Source organism: Asparagus officinalis, chromosome 8, assembly GCF_001876935.1.
Source record: "Asparagus officinalis chromosome 8, Aspof.V1, whole genome shotgun sequence".
Taxonomy (NCBI): Eukaryota; Viridiplantae; Streptophyta; class Magnoliopsida; order Asparagales; family Asparagaceae; genus Asparagus; species Asparagus officinalis.
Window position 1 is genome coordinate 9,474,648 of NC_033801.1, and position 18,717 is coordinate 9,493,364.

At 38.6% G+C, this 18,717-nt stretch overlaps 2 protein-coding genes across 6 annotated transcripts; both read left to right on the plus strand.

Moving 5' to 3' along the window:
* LOC109822598 (receptor kinase-like protein Xa21) lies at positions 1,260-7,301 on the plus strand. The gene is made up of 2 exons (XM_020388830.1): positions 1,260-4,114; positions 6,708-7,301. The coding sequence occupies exons 1-2, from the start codon at positions 1,348-1,350 to the stop codon at positions 7,043-7,045; spliced, it is 3,105 nt and encodes a 1,034-aa protein (XP_020244419.1). The 5' UTR covers positions 1,260-1,347; the 3' UTR covers positions 7,046-7,301.
* LOC109822592 (receptor kinase-like protein Xa21) lies at positions 13,284-18,559 on the plus strand. 5 transcript variants are annotated; one of them, XM_020388819.1, is made up of 3 exons: positions 13,284-14,057; positions 14,202-16,088; positions 17,903-18,559. In XM_020388819.1, the coding sequence occupies exons 1-3, from the start codon at positions 13,469-13,471 to the stop codon at positions 18,256-18,258; spliced, it is 2,832 nt and encodes a 943-aa protein (XP_020244408.1). In that variant the 5' UTR covers positions 13,284-13,468; the 3' UTR covers positions 18,259-18,559. The 5 variants fall into 5 exon arrangements, with proteins under 5 accessions (XP_020244408.1, XP_020244410.1, XP_020244406.1 ...); XM_020388821.1 differs by having other exon boundaries at positions 13,285-13,895; XM_020388818.1 differs by having other exon boundaries at positions 13,287-16,088; positions 17,903-18,117; positions 18,216-18,559.

Below are 18,717 nucleotides of genomic sequence, written 5' to 3' on the forward strand. Positions count from 1 at the left end.
TTAGCGTAGAGGATCCATATTCTTAAACAAAAACCCTTAAAACAGGCAGCTTTGTGTTTTATGCTGCAATTTCGTTTTGCCAGAAGGTCAGACGCTGCGTGGGCCAAAAAGGCAAAAAAAAAAAAAAAACCCTTCTCCGAGTCAAAAATGCTTGGAAATGGTAGCAGGTATGGAATTTCCTTACTTGATCTGGACAAAGTGCTAGATAGGGACTTAGTTTGTTTGTAGCTCCCATTCTTCCTGGATCTTATAACATACTTGTTTGGTGTCTGATTATCCGAGAAAGTCCTAATTTTCTTTGGGCTCAGGGCAACGTTGACTAAATAAGAAGGGCCTAATCATAATTTTTTTTAGAGTAGTTCTACAGGACCATTTTTATGGGACAAGAGAGACTGCATTCTGAGCGTGGAGAAAGCTCGAGTTGTGATGAATGACTGTGTTTTGTACTCCCTTGTTTTCATGTCTATAAAAGGAGTAGGTTGGGTGGGTGTCAGCTTGTGAGATATTTTCAGTGGTTGGGAAATTTGGTTTTATGTTGCAACCACTTGTTTATACAGCAGCTTGGGGTTGGAAAATAAAAGCCCTTCAAACAAACAAATTTATTGTTTCACAGAGGCTGCAGATTTTCTTTGCCAAAAGGTCAGATCTTGTGTGCGCAAAAAGAAACTTCTCCGAGCCAAAAATGCATGGAAATGGGACCAGGTTTGGAAATTTCCTTACGTGTTCTGGGCAAAATGCAAGAAAAGGGATTTTTTTTTTCCTTTCCCTCGGATGTTAATATATTTAATTAAATAAGAAAGGGACGGAATGCAAACAAGAGCTTTTAGGGACAAATTTTCTAAACCAACCTATTTGGACTTTTATTCCCTAAAAACGACCCCATTCAAAAATAATTGCAAAAACCGACCTGGTTTCAGCCTCAGTGCTGAAACCAGGTCGGTTTTTGAAAAAAACTCTCCGAAACTTCACGGGAGTTGAACTCCCGTGAAGTTTCGTAGTTCAAAAAACTTCACGGGAGTTGAACTCCCGTGAAGTTTCGGAAAGTTTTTTTCAAAAACCGACCTGGTTTCAGCGCTGAGGCTGAAACCAGGTCGGTTTCTCTAAATAAATGTGAAACGGGTCTTTTTTTGGGAATAAAAGTTCAAATAGGTTGGTTTTGAAAATTTGTCCGAGCTTTTAGCTTTGATTTGGCCGAAAGGAGTAAAGAAGAGTTGAATCCACTATCCTCTTGACGCGATTATTGCTGAGAGAGTCAACAGCTGAAGCTTTGGAATACTGATGATGAAATTACTACTAACGCTGGCTTTAATATCCGGTCAAAATCGTATCAGTTTCCTTCCAGTTCCAATGTCACGGCTGTTCTCAGCCTGCTGCATAGCTTACGCAACTGCACTTCTGCTCTCGTTCCATCGTGTCTGCTCCCTGCTGAATTCTCCGACACTCGACAATGCAACGGATATGCGAGCCCTTCTCTCCTTCAAATCCATGATATCCGTCGATCCAAGCTCGCAGCTGGCCTCGTGGAACGACTCCGTCCATTTCTGTCGGTGGCCGGGGGTCACTTGTGGGGGCCGCCGGCATCCCGAGAGGGTAGTCTCCTTAGAATTGAGCTCTCTAAACCTGGCAGGATTCATATCAGCATCCCTATACAACCTGGCATTTCTCAGGAGAATTGATCTCTCAGTGAATCAGATTCGGGGATCAATTCCACAGGATATCGGTCGACTGTATCAGTTGCAGCATCTCAATCTGAGCCTGAATTCTCTCGGAAAAGGTATCCCTACTTCACTTTCTCGGTGTTTAGACCTTCGGGTATTATCCCTGGAGAAAAATAACCTTGAAGGCGAAATACCAGCTTCGTTGATGAACCTGTCGTCTCTTTATGTTCTATCTGTTGGAAGTAACCAGCTTAGTGGGCATATCCCATCTTCAATAGGTAAACTTTCCAAACTAACAGAGCTTGGTTTGTCCAGCAATCGTCTTTCTGGAGATATCCCAGCTTCTCTGTGGAACCTTTCTTCTCTTTCTTATCTCAGTATGGGTGGTAACTCTCTCTCGGGTTATCTTCCGTCTGATGTCGGTTTTGCTCTCCCGTTGCTTCGAAGTATTTTCTTCTACAATAACCAATTTCATGGACAGATTCCATTGTCATTGTCCAATGCATCACACCTTGAAGTTGTAGACCTTTCGAACAATCTGCTCACCGGTGGAATCCCTCCTAGTTTGGGACGCCTGCGAAATTTACGGTGGCTGGACCTATTTAACAATCAGTTGGAAGCAAGGGAGCCTGATGGGTGGAGATTTGTTACTGCATTCAGCAATTGTACCGTCTTAGAGAAATTGCGACTACATTCGAATGACCTTGGCGGCATGCTGCCTAGCTCTATAGCAAACTTATCCACCAACCTTCAGAGACTCGAGATTTCAGGCAATAAAATCTCTGGGAACATTCCTCCTGAGATTGGGAACCTTGTTAGCTTGACAGTGCTTGATATGGGTCAGAACTTGCTTGCTGGCTCTATCCCTGAATCGATTGGGATGCTTAAACACATGCATATACTCAATTTAGGCAACAATAAGCTGTCTGGTGAGATTCCATCAACCCTCGGTAACCTTACTCAGCTGAATATTCTTCATATGGGTTTTAATGAATTGAGTGGAATCATACCACAAAATCTTGGAAATTGCCGAAATCTAATTTTGCTAGACCTCTCAGTTAATAAACTAACTGGTCTCATCCCTAAGGAAATTCTTACCATACCAACATTGTCCATATATCTGAACCTGGCAAAGAATTCATTAACCGGGTCAATACCATTAGAAGTAGGGATCTTGAAGAATTTGGGGGAGATTGATTTCAGTATGAACAAGTTGACCGGACAACTCCCTAGCACTCTTGGTGAATGTCAGGAGCTGGAAAGACTCTACAGTTGTGGCAACTTCATCGAAGGAGATATCCCTTATTCTTTAAGCAGACTGAGAGGTTTGCAAGAGTTGGATCTTTCACAAAACAACTTGTCAGGGAAAATACCACACTTTTTACAGGACTTCCCCTTTCTATACTATGTTAACCTCTCTTTCAATAATTTAGAGGGCGAAGTTCCAAGGGACGGTGTCTTTGCAAATACAAGTGCAGTTACGGTCCTGGGAAACAAGAAGCTATGTGGAGGGAGCTCAACTTTACACTTGCGACCTTGTACAATTCACTCAACAAGGAAAACAATTCACTCAACAAGGAAAAAAATTAAATTTGTGACACTTGCAATGATCGTCTTATTTGCTACTATATGTCTATCCATACTCCTACTTGTTTATTGGATACGAAAGCCAAGAGAGGAGCCTATTAGAGAACTTGCATATGAAATTGGAAAAATAGCTTCTGACCGGGCAATAAAGCCAAGAGAGGAGCCTATTGGAGAACTCGCACATGAACGTGGAAGAAAATCTTCTGCTGAACTTGTGAGAGCTACAAATAAACTCAAACGTGAACGTGGAAGAATATCTTATGCTGAACTTGTAAGAGCTACAAATGGTTTCTCTGAGGAAAATTTAATTGGGGTTGGAAGTTCTGGTGCAGTGTACAAAGGAATTCTAGAAAATGATACAAATAGCATGTACAGTGGGATGCATATTGCTATCAAGGTAATCAACCTGCAACAGCGAGGAGCTTCCAAGAGTTTTGTAACGGAATGTGATATTTTGAGAAACATGTCACATCGAAACATTTTGAGGATCTTAACGACATGTTCAGGGATTGATTCCTATGGAAATGACTTCAAAGCGCTGGTTTTTGAGCACATGGTTAATGGCAGTTTAGAGAATTGGTTGCATACAGTAGCCAGTGAGGAAAGGATGGACGCGAAATTCAACCTTATACAGAGGATTGAGATAGCCATCGATGTGGCTTCTGCATTGTATTATCTTCACCATGGTCGTGAGAATCCCATTATTCATTGTGATGTAAAGCCAAGCAACATTCTTCTTGATCATAAGATGACTGCTCATGTGAGTGACTTTGGGCTTGCCAGAGGTCCTGTAGAAACTTTAATCAGGTCTTCTTCGCATACTATCACAACATTTGGTTTGAGGGGAACTGTTGGCTATGTTGCTCCAGGTGAAATTTTCTAGCCAATATAATTTTCTTTTGTTCTGTTATTCACACTGAGCTTTTATTAAAGTGTTAAAAGAATCTTAGACGAGATGAAGACGACATTGGAGCTATCCTTGAAACCCTCAACCTCCTATCCTTGTTTACAAAGTCTGCATTTCTGCAATGCATAGAACAGAACTACGTAAGGACTTTATATGCAAATCTGCATGTAAGATAGAACCAGATTATTAAGTTTGACAATTCGCAACAGTAACTGTAAACCCACATGTATGCATGCATGCATGTACATGTGTATGTAGAATGTTTATGTATAGAAGAAATGAGAAAACATGTGACGTAGGAGAAAATTTTCCTTTCTATGCCACTGTAAAAGTGCATTATCCACATAAACTCCAATCTCCAGGAAGTTGTTCTTGACCGGTACAAACTTATTGTGTTCTCTGGCCTGTAAAACACGGAGATGAAAAATGATTTGGATGCATTTTACCCATGGATTTGATCCAATTTGTTCTATTATTTAAGACCTATGCACTTCGCAGATGCATGAGTGAAATGTGTTTAATCTTTATTATTTCCTTTTGGGAAAACTTCGACACCCCTGAGTTTGGGGAGTTTTCCACATAACCCCCTAAACTTTTTTTATTCCACTTAACCCTCGTGAATGTTTGAGTTTTCCCAACGCACCCCCAACGTCGTTACATATTAATGGTGAAATGACCAAAATGACGCTTTTCCCCCCCCCCCAACCAAAAAAAAGGAAAAGAGGATAAAGGGTTAATTTTTAATAAACTGATAAACTGAGGGATGTTTTCATCCTTTGCCATCACGTGCTTGGCACGCGACCTTGAAAGTTCACGGTGTTACTTTGGGGGTTAAGTGACACAAGTTCAAAGGGGGTTAAGTGGAATAAACAAAGTTAAGGAGGGTTATGTGCTCAAGTGAAATTTGACCTTCTCTTTTTTTCCCAGATACTCTAGGTGGTGCATATAATGCATTTGACATGCAGAGAGGTTTTAGCGCAGCATGAAGAATATATAATATCGATCGATGCATTGAGTGCTTAAATGAAGCTTCGTAAAATCAATTCAACCATTCATAATCACATGATCTTTTATATGTACATATTCTACGGGGGTGGGAACCATAATGAACACTGTGAATTGAGTAACAAAGGTGAGGAGTATAAAGTTTTAGAGGCTGGATGGGAGGAGATTCCCTTTTACGGTAAATGATGCTGGACCTCCTTAGAGGTACACAGATGCCCACAACGCAAACATATCTGCATGCACACATGCATGCACACACTACACACGGACACTAACACACATATACTGAAGTGAGCCTCAGTGACTCCTTGGTAACTAATTAGGGAGATGACCTGAAATCTCACCGTGGATCATTTTAATGAGTGGCTACAGTACTGTTCATCAGGTATTCACATCCTAAAGTATTTCCATAGAAAAATCATGTACATGTAACCTTTATTCTTTTTAATCATGCATCAAATGCGTACAAAACGAATGATTCAACATATGATCAATGGTGAAGTGGTGTTCAAATTGTATCTTTTCCATATAGAATCTTTTTGTGTATATCGTGATTAATATTTTAAATCATCCTCTGGTTGATCCACGAACAGTATGATTTTAGGTCAAGTCCTTAACTGGTTATTTGAGTCATTTTAGAAATGTTTCTTCCACATGTGTGCATGTATGCACACACATGCTCACAAAGAATGGACAATCACTGGCACACAGATATATGCAGATACACGAGCATTTAATCTTTGCAAAAGCCAAGGTCCTGTTTGTTTCCATGGAATTCTAAGAATTCCATGGAAAAAGTAGATCCCCACAATAATATCTTTTTCAAAACGAAACTCATTTGTCAAAACTTCATGCTTGCTTTTGAGGTCCCTGGATTTTGTTGCCACATTAAGAAAATCCTTTGTCAGAATTCCTCTCCTTTCACTACGATTTTAGGGAGTGTGGAAAAATGGACCACACATCTATTTTTCTATTCAAACAACTAAAAAACAAAAGAAAATTGTAAAGTTAGGGATTTTAAAGAAAGATGGTTTCGTCCGATATACAAACCCCTCGTGTCTTGGCAAAACAGCCCCTTATATAATAGTGAAAAATGGAGCCTCATGTTTATGCCTTATTTGAGATGAAGAAGGTAGGTAGCACGTTACTCTTACATTTACTGTCACTAAGTCGTATAAACTCCAGTCCAGAATTTTGATCTCACTCAAAGTACTTTAAAAAAATTACTAGAAAACCAATTTTTTTTTTTGTCAATTATCATATATTCTGCACTGTTAAAGTAACCCACTCACAACTTAGATTATTCATTTTATGTCTTTTATGTGCGGACAAAAGGTTTCAAAAGCCTTGATGTTGTTTATCTTTAGACACCTTAATCAATTGATGCAGACCAATTTGAATGCATAAAAGTTGTCAGATAGGAATTTGAATGGAAATGAATCGTTTCCATATCCTTTTGGAAGTGGACAAGAATTTCCATGATATTTAATCTTTCAAGTTATATATCACTGTACACAACCTAACTTGCATCTTTGCCTGTAAACGTACAGAATATGGGACGGCAAACAAGGTTACCATTAAAGGAGATGTCTACAGCTACGGGATACTTCTGCTAGAAATGTTCACCGGTAAGAGACCCATCGATGATACTTTCCAAAATGGCATGAACATCAGAAGATATGTTGAAATGGCAATACCTGAAAAAGTTCTCGACATCATGGATTCACGCATTGCGGATAAAAATAATGCAAGAGTTCTAGAATGGGTTGCCTTTATTCTTAAAATTGGCCTTTCATGTTCTAATGAGTTTCCATCTCGCCGTCCAGAAATGAATAACATTATCCACTCTTTGCACGTTATCAGAGATGCATTCCTAAAGCAGCCATAGAATCCAATTGAGGGTTAGGGGATCATCACAATTAATAGGTACTTGATATCAATAAAATGAAACAAAGCTATATTGGCTCTCAGCTCCTGCATTAAAGTGGCAACTTAATTTGAAGGTGAGACATCCAAAAACCGAAGAGACGACACATAAGGAAATGGTGATTAGCATTTCTTTACATGTTCACCATATTTTTATACAGTTAAATAAGAAGTTGAAGAAGGCTATTTAATGTACAAAAAAAAAATTATCTTGTAAATGAAGCTGCAGTAATATGGTCTGTAAGTGCTCCAGGTTGTCTATTTTGTTTCTGTGGTCAGACATATGCTCTATTTATTTGAGTAGATACAACTTGTTGCATGTTTTGTTGACAACTACTAAAGTACTGGTCTATCATGATTCAGTCCAAAATCAAAGCCGAATTGAAATCCATCTCATTAGGACCTTGGGATTTAATTGAATATGGATCTAATCGTAACACTCCACGTGCGAACAGATTGTTCTGAACCATAAAATAGCTAATTTAAATCTCCTCAGGATTAGTGAATTTTCTAACATGTAGGTGCATGAGGACGAAAAGAAAAGAGGCTGGATATTTCTTAGGTTCAAACTTGGGATTATGGTATTAATTTAAAAAGAAAAACTTTTTTAAAAGACTAAGGGTGAATTTCAGAAACCCCCTCACCCACTTAACTTTGAAAATTAGAAAAACTCCCCCAAAACTTTGGAAAGTTCCACCAAAACCTCTGTAAATCTTCAAAAGGTCGCCCACACTTAAATAATCTTTTTAAAACTTTCTTTTTATATACCCTCCTTCCCCAGTTTTTCCCAATTACCTCCTTCCTCTCTTCCCCGGCAAATCTTAGGATGAAATTTGCCATATAGTTTAATTGGAACTTTTCCGGATTCATGAGGGTATTCTGGAACTCTCCAAAAGTTTTGAGGGGTTTTCTTTAATTTTCCGAGTTGACTGGAGGAGGCGGTTTCTAAAGAGGGCAAGTGCGCCGACCTCTCAGCTGGCATGGGGCTGATCTTCAACTACACAAGGTATATTCGGTATACATGAAGAAATGTTGTTATTTGCGTTAGAGGTATTTTTGTGATCTGTTTAGTGAGGAACCAAAGCAAATTGACTAGATAAGTTTAAGGTGGAATTGTCCTTTTAATTCTTATTTAACAATTTTTTAATGAAAAGTTAAAATAAGACTAGGTTTACATCTAATATTAGATCACTAGTAGAAAATCACGTATTCTAGACGGAATATTCTAGACGGAATTTTTTCCGTCTAGAATGTATTAAACTAGACGGAAATATTCCGTCTAGAATATTCCGTCTAGAATAAAACATTCTAGACGGAAAATTCCGTCTAGAATACTATTCTAGACGGTTTTTTTATTTATTTTTTTTTTTTTAAATAACCATGTATTCTAGACGGAAATTTCCGTCTAGGATATTCATTCTAGACGAAAATTTCCGTCTAGAATAACTGACCAGTTTAAAAAAAAATTAACCCGTCAAAAAATTAACCGCGCTCCTTTCCCCCCCAAATGAAAAATTTTACCCCAAAATCAGCCTCATCCCCCCAAATCCTCATTCTCACACCCCAGCCCCTCCCTCTCCCTCCAAGGCCAGGTCGCCGACAATCTACCGCCACCGGAGGCGACCGCGACGCTCCTCCTCTCGACCTCGATCTCAAAGCTCCGCCTCTACGGCGCCGACCCCGCCATCCTCAAATCCCTCGCCGGCACCAACATCTTCGTCGTCATCGGCGCCGCCAACGGAGACATCCCCAACCGTCGGCAACGAGGTTTTAGAATCCAACGACCCCTCCCTCTCCTCCCAGCTCCTTCCCGCCATGCAAAATCTCCAAAATGCCCTCTCCGCCTCACTTCCGGTGAAAGTCTCCACCGTCAACACGATGGCGGTGCTCGCAAACTCGAATCCAGCTCCCTGTTTGATCTAATCAATGTTTTGGGTTTTTCTTTTGTTTTCTTCTTCTTGATTAGGACTCGAGAGGATATAAAATCAAGCGAAAATTTCTCGAAAAGGATTAATGGAGCAAGACCTTAGTAAGCTGGACGTGAACACGCTGACCCCGTTGTCGCCGGAGGTGATTTCTCGTCAGGCTACTATTAATATTGGTACGTTTTAGTCCTTTTTTTTTAATTCTTTCATGATTTTTATTTTCATATTTACTAATGAAAATACACAAAATTCCTACAATGCAGTAATTTGTAAAGAGGAATAAATGAAAATATATCTAAAGGAATTAAACTGCAATTGGAATTTGTGAAGAAATCAAACTTGTTAGGCCAGTGACGCAAATAGGGATAAATGATATTCATTCAGCGGACCTTAGACTTATGAATTAATAGGGCATGAGAATATTTGTCATGAGTTAAGATCAGAGGATTTCTCCAAGATGACAACTTAGATGGAGATAGAAGAATATAAGGGTTGCTTTGCAGATGCGGCATTTTAATCTATATGGTATGACTTTTATGACAGAAATCTATATGGTATGAATTAAAACAAAGAACTCCTTGACAGTGTGGATCAATGGTGCATTGAGTTATCTTCTTAGTGTGGCACGCAAAAAACTTTGCCATTTTAATAATGGCCTTGTTCATGTGGCTCGGGAACACTATTATTTCTTGTTTCATAGCTTCTACATTTGTTTCTTGTGTTCCCAGAATTTTGGTTAAACTTAAAAGGAATGTGTACCTCATCATATTAGAAGGTTTACATGGCACAAATGTCTCTGTTTTTTGGGGGTTTAAATATGCAGAAGTATGCAGAAAAGTGGCATGATGATTCTTGAAGTTTGATGGTTGATGTGTGTGCTAATGTGTCAGGTACTATTGTGTCAGTTATACCAAATTATCAGATTCATCAAATGGTCATTGTCAGACTAGAGATTAGCATTTTTAGTTTTAAAAATCAAATTGACAGTTATACGAACACATGCACGCATGTACGCACACGTATACGTGCACGCATGCACGCACACACGCGCGCACGCGCACACATATATCTTGCATTCTTCCCAATACTGATCTTTTACATAGTTACGAAGGGGCCTCTTTGCGATGGTTGTCTGTACAAGTTTGAAGTTTCATATGTTGAATGTTTTGCATTGAATATTTATGTTACGTTTTGGTAGCCAATAAGAGCCTTTTAGGCATTTTTTATTTTTAAATCTTTCGTTAATGCAAAGATTTATAAATGTGAACTTCATAGATGTCCTCGACCAATGTGTTACAAGTATGATATTGTTGATGGGACAAGTTCCGATTTTTGTCTGTATTTATCTTTCGCTGTTTGATGAGATTCACATGCATGCAGGGCTTATGGAAGAGGAAAAGAAGACGGTCCCTTGTGTGATGTGCCAGGATTTGAGAATGCTAGAATGAAGCTGTTGAGGCATGTTTCATTTGTGGATTGTCTGGTAAAATGACTGCTCGAACTATTAATGCCCAAGCCTATCTAGGCGATGCTCTTTCATACTTAACTACTTCTCCCTTGTTAGAGAAGCATTCAGTGCTGCATCAAAGAATGTAAGTTTAAAATGTTAGACAAGCTTCATTAATACTAATAATAATATAAATAGATAAAGGGGGTGGAAGTTATAGTTGTATCTATAAGTCCAATATTGAAAATGATTCTTGAGTAATATTAATTAATCACCAAGCATATGAAGAATATTTCTATACCACTTTTATATTATAGTTAATCTAGGAAGACACAAATATAAAAATCATATACACATTCATTGTGGATCAGGTTTTATATGTTACTTAATTTCAGAACATAATGCGCTTGATCAAGCATTATCCTTATTCTCGTTGAGTTTAATTAAGCTCATAAAATCAATAACCTTATGGGTACTTAATTTCAGAACATAATGAGCTTTGATCTCTAAAGCTTGTATGAATATATATTGCAACTTAATAAGGTGATTATTATATGTTGCAAATTGAAAGAACTGTATGCCTAAATAATTGAAAGTCATAAACTTTTCCTATGTGGGATGCATTTTGTAGGCAGAAACATAGCTACTTGTAGATTGCTAAAGTGAAAGTGAGAGAACTCTATGCCTAAGTAATTCAAATATCAATTTCTTCCTACATGGCGATGCATTTTATCAGCAGAAACTGAACTACTTGTAGATTGCCAAATCAATGATCAAGACTGGGAAAGTGCTATCTAGAAGCCCAGCAATCACAACGGATAAGGAGCCAAAGGAGGAAACCAGAATACTTAAGGTATTGGGTCTTTACTACTCAATTATAAATTATGATATCATATATGAAATGTGAGGCTTAGTAATTGATAAGCCTCTAAGTTCTTGGGAGCTCAGTCAAGGCATCCAAAGCATACGAGAAAGTTCATTACAGTATGCAAATGACAATGCCTTGCAGCTTGCCAAGGTGAGTAAAATTCTGAATCCTCTTCTCAAATATCTTTTGTATATATACATGAAGTGCATGCAAAAGAATGTTGTATATAAATAGCACCTGTTTTTTCAGGACATCAAGGTGCTGATATATCCATTGCTTAGACCTGTAAGCTTTTGGTTGGGTTGTGTATTTAACGTTATTGCTCACATTTCATACTAATTCTAAACGAGATGCTTCTATTGAGTACTTTTTTTTTGTTTTGCTGGCATGCATCTGTTTTATTAAAATGTCAGTTAATCATGATGATTCACATGTCCTACAATAATCGGATTGTTCATCTTCCTTTGACATGAGTGGCATCACAAATTTTAAGGCATGTGGTTCATGGCACCTAAAAGTTGCCGTTGTGAGAAGTCTTGGCAAAAATGCACAGATTTATTTATCTTTGATTTTGAATGATAATATATCTTTGTTTTTGAATGATAATATCGATGGTAAAGGCGTGCATGATGGTGGGGCTGAAGGGAATCGTTCCAAGAAGGTGAAAAGCGAAGATACATGCGATCATTCTGACAAAGGCGAGGAAGATGTTGAAGAGGAAGAGGCAAGGAAGAATAGGCTTGGGCTTAATAAGAAGAGTGGTGATGATGATGAGTTGATTGCGAAGGGAAAATCCTATGTGAATTCGTGTAAATAATTGATGTAAAAGTTTGTAAACAATTTTTTTTTCTAGTATTTTGGTGAATGTATTATTTGAATATAACGAGATTTGATATTGGAATATAATTATATTGTGTTGGATATGAATATAATTTCTTTTTGTTTAATATTATGTACATGCATCCCAAGTAGATTCTGCAAAAAAAAAAAAACTACTGTAGCAAAGTATCCTAGACGGAAATTCCGTCTAGGATACTAAAATTCCGTCTAGGATGCCTTTTTTAAAAAAAATTTTAAAAAATTAAAAAACATCAATTTCCGTCTAGGATGAGTATTCTAGACGAAAATTTCCGTCTAGAATACTCATTCTAGACGGAAATTTTTTCCGTCTAGGATACAGTATTCTAGACGGAAATTCCGTCTAGAATAATCCGTCTAGGATGTATTCTAGACGGTTTTTAATTCCGTCTAGAATATTCCGTCTAGGATGTATTCTAGACGGAATTTCCGTCTAGAATACTGTATCCTAGACGGAAACATACTAGACCCGTATTCTAGACGGAATTCCGTCTAGAATAAGCATTCTAGACGGAATTCTGGGTATCCTAGACGGAATTTTCCGTCTAGGATGCCTAATTTTTTAGCAGTGGATGTACAAGGACTAAGTTGAGAAAAAGAGAAAATGAGGGAGCAACTAGTGAATGAGACCATAGTACAAGGATAAAATTGATCTTTTAGCCTAAAATAAAAGAAGGTAACAGATTGGGCTTATTTGGAAAAAAAAACCTTCAAGCAGACAAATTTATGGTTTTCGTGGCTGAACCTTCTCCGCGTCAAAAAAGCGTGGAAATGGGACCAGGTATATTGTAGAGATTTGCTTGTTTGTGTAGCTCCAATTGTTTCTGTGTTTTAATATATTTATTTGGTGTCTATTTAGGGAAAATGTATCTTTCCATAAATAAAAAAAATTATGTGAAAAGCTCCTAGTTTCCTTTTGGTGCAGATCGGGCTTTGTTAATTAAATAAATAAGAGAGGGACTATTGGCAGTTGTCTTTCTAAAAAAAATTGTAGGTGCTTGAAACATGAAATGCCCCATCAGTTCACTGTTTAGTTGTTATGAAATGAGCCAGAAGTTTCATGAGTGAAAGTCTCTTCTATTATTATTCCCAATTAACATTATTTGAAGGACATGTAAACAAGAGCAATGAGAGTAGTACAATCTTGACTCAATTATTGCTGAGAGTTTTTACAGTCAAAAGTCTTCCAATGCAGTTGATAAAAGAACACTGCCTTTAATATCTGAAGGTTACTGTTTTATCCTCCTTTCTCCTGCCCAAAACTTCATCGGTTTCACTCCAATTCCGATGTTACAACTATTCTCATCCAACTGCATAGCTTACACAACTTTTCTTCTACTCTCATTACATCATGTCTGCTCTCTGATAAATTCTCCGACGCTCAACAATGCAACGGATATGCGAGCCCTTCTCTCCTTCAAATCCATGATATCCGTCAATCCAAGCTCGCAGTTGGCCTCGTGGAACTACTCCGTCCATTTCTGTCGGTGGCCGGGGGTCACTTGTGGGGGCCGCCGGCATCCGGAGAGGGTAGTCTCCTTAGAATTGAGCTCTCTAAACCTGGCAGGGTTCATCTCAGCATCCTTATCCAACCTGACATTTCTCAGGAAAATTGATCTTTCGGTGAATCAGATTCGGGGATCAATTCCACAGGATATCGGTCGACTGTATCGGTTGCAGCATCTCAATCTGAGCCTGAATTCTCTCGGAAAAGGTATCCCTACTTCACTTTCTCGGTGTTTAGACCTTCGGGTATTATCCCTGGCAAACAATTATCTTGAAGGTGAAATACCAGTTTTGTTAATGAACCTGTCGTCTCTTTATGTTCTATCTGTTGGAAGTAACCAACTTAGTGGACATATCCCACCTTCAATAGGTAAACTTTTCAAACTTACAGAGCTTGATTTGTCCAGCAATCGTCTTTCTGGAGATATCCCAGCTTCGCTGTGGAACCTTTCTTCTCTTTCTTATCTCAACATGGCAGATAATTCTCTGTCAGGTTATCTTCCATCTGATGCAGGTTCCGCTCTTCTGTTGCTTCGAAGAATTTTCTTGTATGATAATCAATTTTATGGATCCATTCCATTGTCATTGCCCAATGCATCTCATCTTGAGGTTGTAGACCTTTCGAGCAACAGGCTTAATGGTGGAATCCCTCCTAATTTGGGAGACTTACGAAATTTGCAATGGCTTAACTTATTTAATAATCAGTTGGAAGCTATGGAACCTGATGGATGGAGATTTATTACTGCTTTGAGCAATTGTACCGTCTTAGAGAAATTGCAACTAGATTCGAATTACCTTGGCGGCATTCTTCCTATTTCTATTGCCAACTTATCCACTAACCTTCAGATACTCAAGATTTCAAACAATAAAGTCTCTGGGAACATTCCTCCTGAGATTGGGAACCTTGTTAGCTTGACAGTGCTCGAGATGAGACATAACCTGCTGACAGGCTCTATCCCTGTATCTATTGGAATGCTTAGAGACATGCATATACTGGATTTAGGCAGCAATAAGCTATCTGGTAAGATTCCATCAACCCTCGGTAACCTTACTCGACTGAATATTCTTCATATGGGTTTTAATGAATTGAGTGGAACCATACCGCGAAATCTTGGAAATTGCCAAAATTTAATCTCACTAGACTTCTCAGTTAATAGACTAACTGGTCTCATCCCTATGGAAATTCTTACCATAGCAACATTGTCCATATATCTCAATCTGTCGTGGAATTCATTAACCGGGTCAGTACCATCAGAAGTAGGGATCTTGAAGAATTTGGGGGAGATCGATTTCAGTATGAACAAGTTGTCCGGGGAACTCCCTAGCAGTCTTGGTAAATGTCAGGAGCTAAAAAATCTCTTTATGGGAGGAAATTTCATCCATGGAAATATCTCTTCACCTTTGAGTACATTGAGAGGCTTGCAAGAGTTGGATCTTTCACAAAACAACCTCTCAGGGCAAATACCATACTTTTTACAGGACTTTCCGTTTCTATACTATGTTAACCTCTCTTTCAATAATTTCGAGGGCGAAGTTCCAAGGGATGGTGTCTTTGCAAATACAAGTGCAGTTTCGGTCCTGGGAAACGAGAAGCTGTGTGGAGGGAGCTCAACATTACACTTGCCACCTTGTACAATTCAATCAACTTGGAAGAAGTATAGATTTGCTACACTTGCAATAATCATCTCATTTGCCACTGTATGTCTAGTCTTGCTCCTACTTGCCTACCAGATACGAAAGCCAAAAGGGGAACCTATTAGAGAACCCGCATATGAACGTGGAAGAATATCTTATGCTCGACTTGTGAGAGCTACAAATGGATTCTCTGAAGAAAACTTAATTGGGGTGGGCAGTTTTGGTGCCGTGTATAAAGGATCATTAGGATATGATAGGCATAGCACCCTCAATGGGATTTATATTGCTGTAAAGGTAATTAACCTTCAACAGCGAGGAGCTTCCAAAAGTTTTGTGACGGAGTGTGATGTTTTGAGAAACATGAAACACAGAAACATCGTCAGAATCTTAACAACTTGTTCAGGTGTCGATTCCTATGGAAATGACTTCAAAGCATTGGTCTTTGAGTTCATGGTTAATGGCAGTTTAGAGAATTGGTTGCATCCGGAAGCTAATGAGGAAAGAATGGATGAGAGATTCAACCTTTTACAGAGGATTAACATAGCCACTGATGTGGCCTCTGCATTGTATCATCTCCACCACGGTGGTGAGAATCCCATTATTCATTGTGATTTAAAGCCAAGCAACATTCTTCTTGATCATAAGATGACTGCTCGTGTGAGTGACTTTGGGCTTGCCAGAGGTCCTTTAGAAACTCTAATCAGGTCTTCTTTGCACACTGTCACAACATTTGGTTTGAGGGGAACCGTTGGCTATGTTGCTCCAGGTGAAAATTTCTACCCAATTTAAATTTCATTTGTTATGTTTTTCTCATTGGCAATATTAAAGTGACAAAAGAATCTGAAAGTTAGATGAAGGACTATGTTGGAATTGTAATTGAAAAGCTCAACTTCTATCCTTGCTTACAAATTCTGCATTTCCGCGATGCATAGATGATAGAACGAAACCACATAATATTTGTTTACTTTATCATAATTATATTATATATCCAATAAGATTTCTTCTGAAGAGTTAAATATTTGTCCTATGTGTTGCTTACTCCTCAATTTGTCTTCTCTTTTTATAGAACCAAATTGTTAAGTTTTACAATTCACAACAGTAACTGCAAAGACGCATGTATCTACTTAAGCATGCGCAAGCGTGTATAGAATGTTTATGTGTAGAATAAAGGCAAAAACAGGTGGCATAATAGGAAACGTTAGTCCTAGAGCACCTGTAAAACTCCAATCTTCACAAAATCGGTTCTTGATCGGTTCAAATTTTTGTGATTCTGCCCTTGTACATGTGGAAATGAAAAGTCGTTTGATTTGAAATCATTTTGCCCGTAGATATAATTAATTCTATGGTCAAACACCTATGCACTGTGCATATTGATGAGCCAGAAGTGTTTAATCTTTATTTGTTTATTTTATTTATTGATTTGCATAGTTACTCTAAGCTGTGTATGCGCTGCATTTGAAGTTGGCAGATAGGTTCAGTTTCCTCTCATGGCCCTTCCTCCTTCAATCCCTCTTGCTAGATGCTCCTAAGAGAACCTCATGTCCTTAAGGCTAAAACCCAGATGAATGTAAAAATCATGGAGATTGGATATTTCAACCCATGCATTGAGTGGTTAAATGAGCATTATTAAAATAAATTCAACCATCCATTCAAATGACATGATTTTTTATGTGTATAAAGTTTGGTAGGGGGCGCTGGGGTGGGGTGAAAATCATGATAAACAATGCAAATGAAGTAAGAAAGGTGTCGATATTAGAGTTTTAGAGGCTTGATATCTCCTTCTGTGGTAAATGGTCCTGGATATTCTCAGGGAGACAAAGATGTATACACATAATCTGCCTGCACACACAATGCACATATACAAGTGCACACATAATGCTAGACCCCGACTTTAGTCCTACATCGGGAATTTACAGTGAAATTGTGTGCTTAAATAGGTAAGCCTAAGATTCAAGTGTAACATCGGCTAGTTGATTTTGGCAGTGGAGTGAGCCAAATAACACGTTACACTCGGTGGGTCACACGGCTTGCACGAGCCAACGGACCCGTAGGCCCGGGCATGACAAATGGTATCAGAGCAATTACCAGCCGGAAGTGCTAAGCTAAGTGCTATGGGGGGCTAAGTGCTACACTGCGTGAGCGCAGTGGGAGCCACCTATAGAGACCGTAGGAGTCATCTCTAGAGTCCACATCACATCGTCTGGCGATACTGGGATGTGCCTATTGTCATGCATGTCGTGGCAAGGACGTGCTTTTGTAAGGTGGGGGTAATTGTGAGACCCTAACTTTAGTCCCACATCGGGAATTTACGGTGAAATTGCGTAGCTTAAATAGGTAAAGCCCAAGACTCAAGTGCAACAGCGGCTAATCGATTTTTGGCAGTGGATTGAGCCAAATAACACGTTACACTTGGTAGGTCCACGGCTTGCACGCGCCAACGGGCTCACGGGTTCGGGGCATGACACATAAATGCGCAAATACATATGCACGGACGCACACATCATTGCCATGATAGTCAGCCTTTCAGGCTATAATTTACAGTAGATGTCCTAACTTGTATCTTTGCCTGTAAACGTATAGAATATGGGACGGCGAACAAAGCTACCATTAAAGGGGATGTCTACAGCTACGGTATACTTCTGCTAGAATTGTTTACTGGTAGGAGACCCATCAATGAAACTTTCGAAGATGGCATGAACCTCAGAAGATATGTTAAAATGGCTCTACCTGAAAAAGTTGTCGACATCATGGATTCACGCATTGCGGCTGATAATGACGCAAGAGTTCTGAAAAAGGTATCTTTTATTCTTAAAATTGGCCTTTTCTGTTCTAATGAGTTGCCATCTCATCGTCCAGAAATGAAAGATATTATCAAATCTTTGTATGTTATCAGAGATGGATTCCTACAGCAGCCACAGAATACAACTGAGGGGTAGAGGGTCATTTAAGAGTTCATAAATGACTGTTATTTCATGTGAAATAGGCTTGAAATAAAGCTAGGATGGCTCTCGTCTCCTGCACGGAAAGAGAAATACCTTTGACGATGAGAAATTCCAAACAGAAGTTCATATGTGGTTACCATTTCATTACATGTAAATGAGAAGTTCAAAAGTCCATTTCTTATAAAAATTAAAAAAAAAATTTAAAATTGTGTATCTTGTAAATGTAGCTAGCTGCAGTAACTGATCTGTAACTGGTCTTCCAGGTTTTTTTAATACAATATTGTGATTACAGATATACTCCACTATTTGGTCATACAAGTTGTATGTGTTTTTTTGACAATCGTAAATATCTTTTTCACTCACAACTTGTACAGCAACATATTGTTACACAATATTCTAAAGCCCCATTTTTTAGATTACAAGGACTAAAGTTTTGACGACCATGTCCCTTTG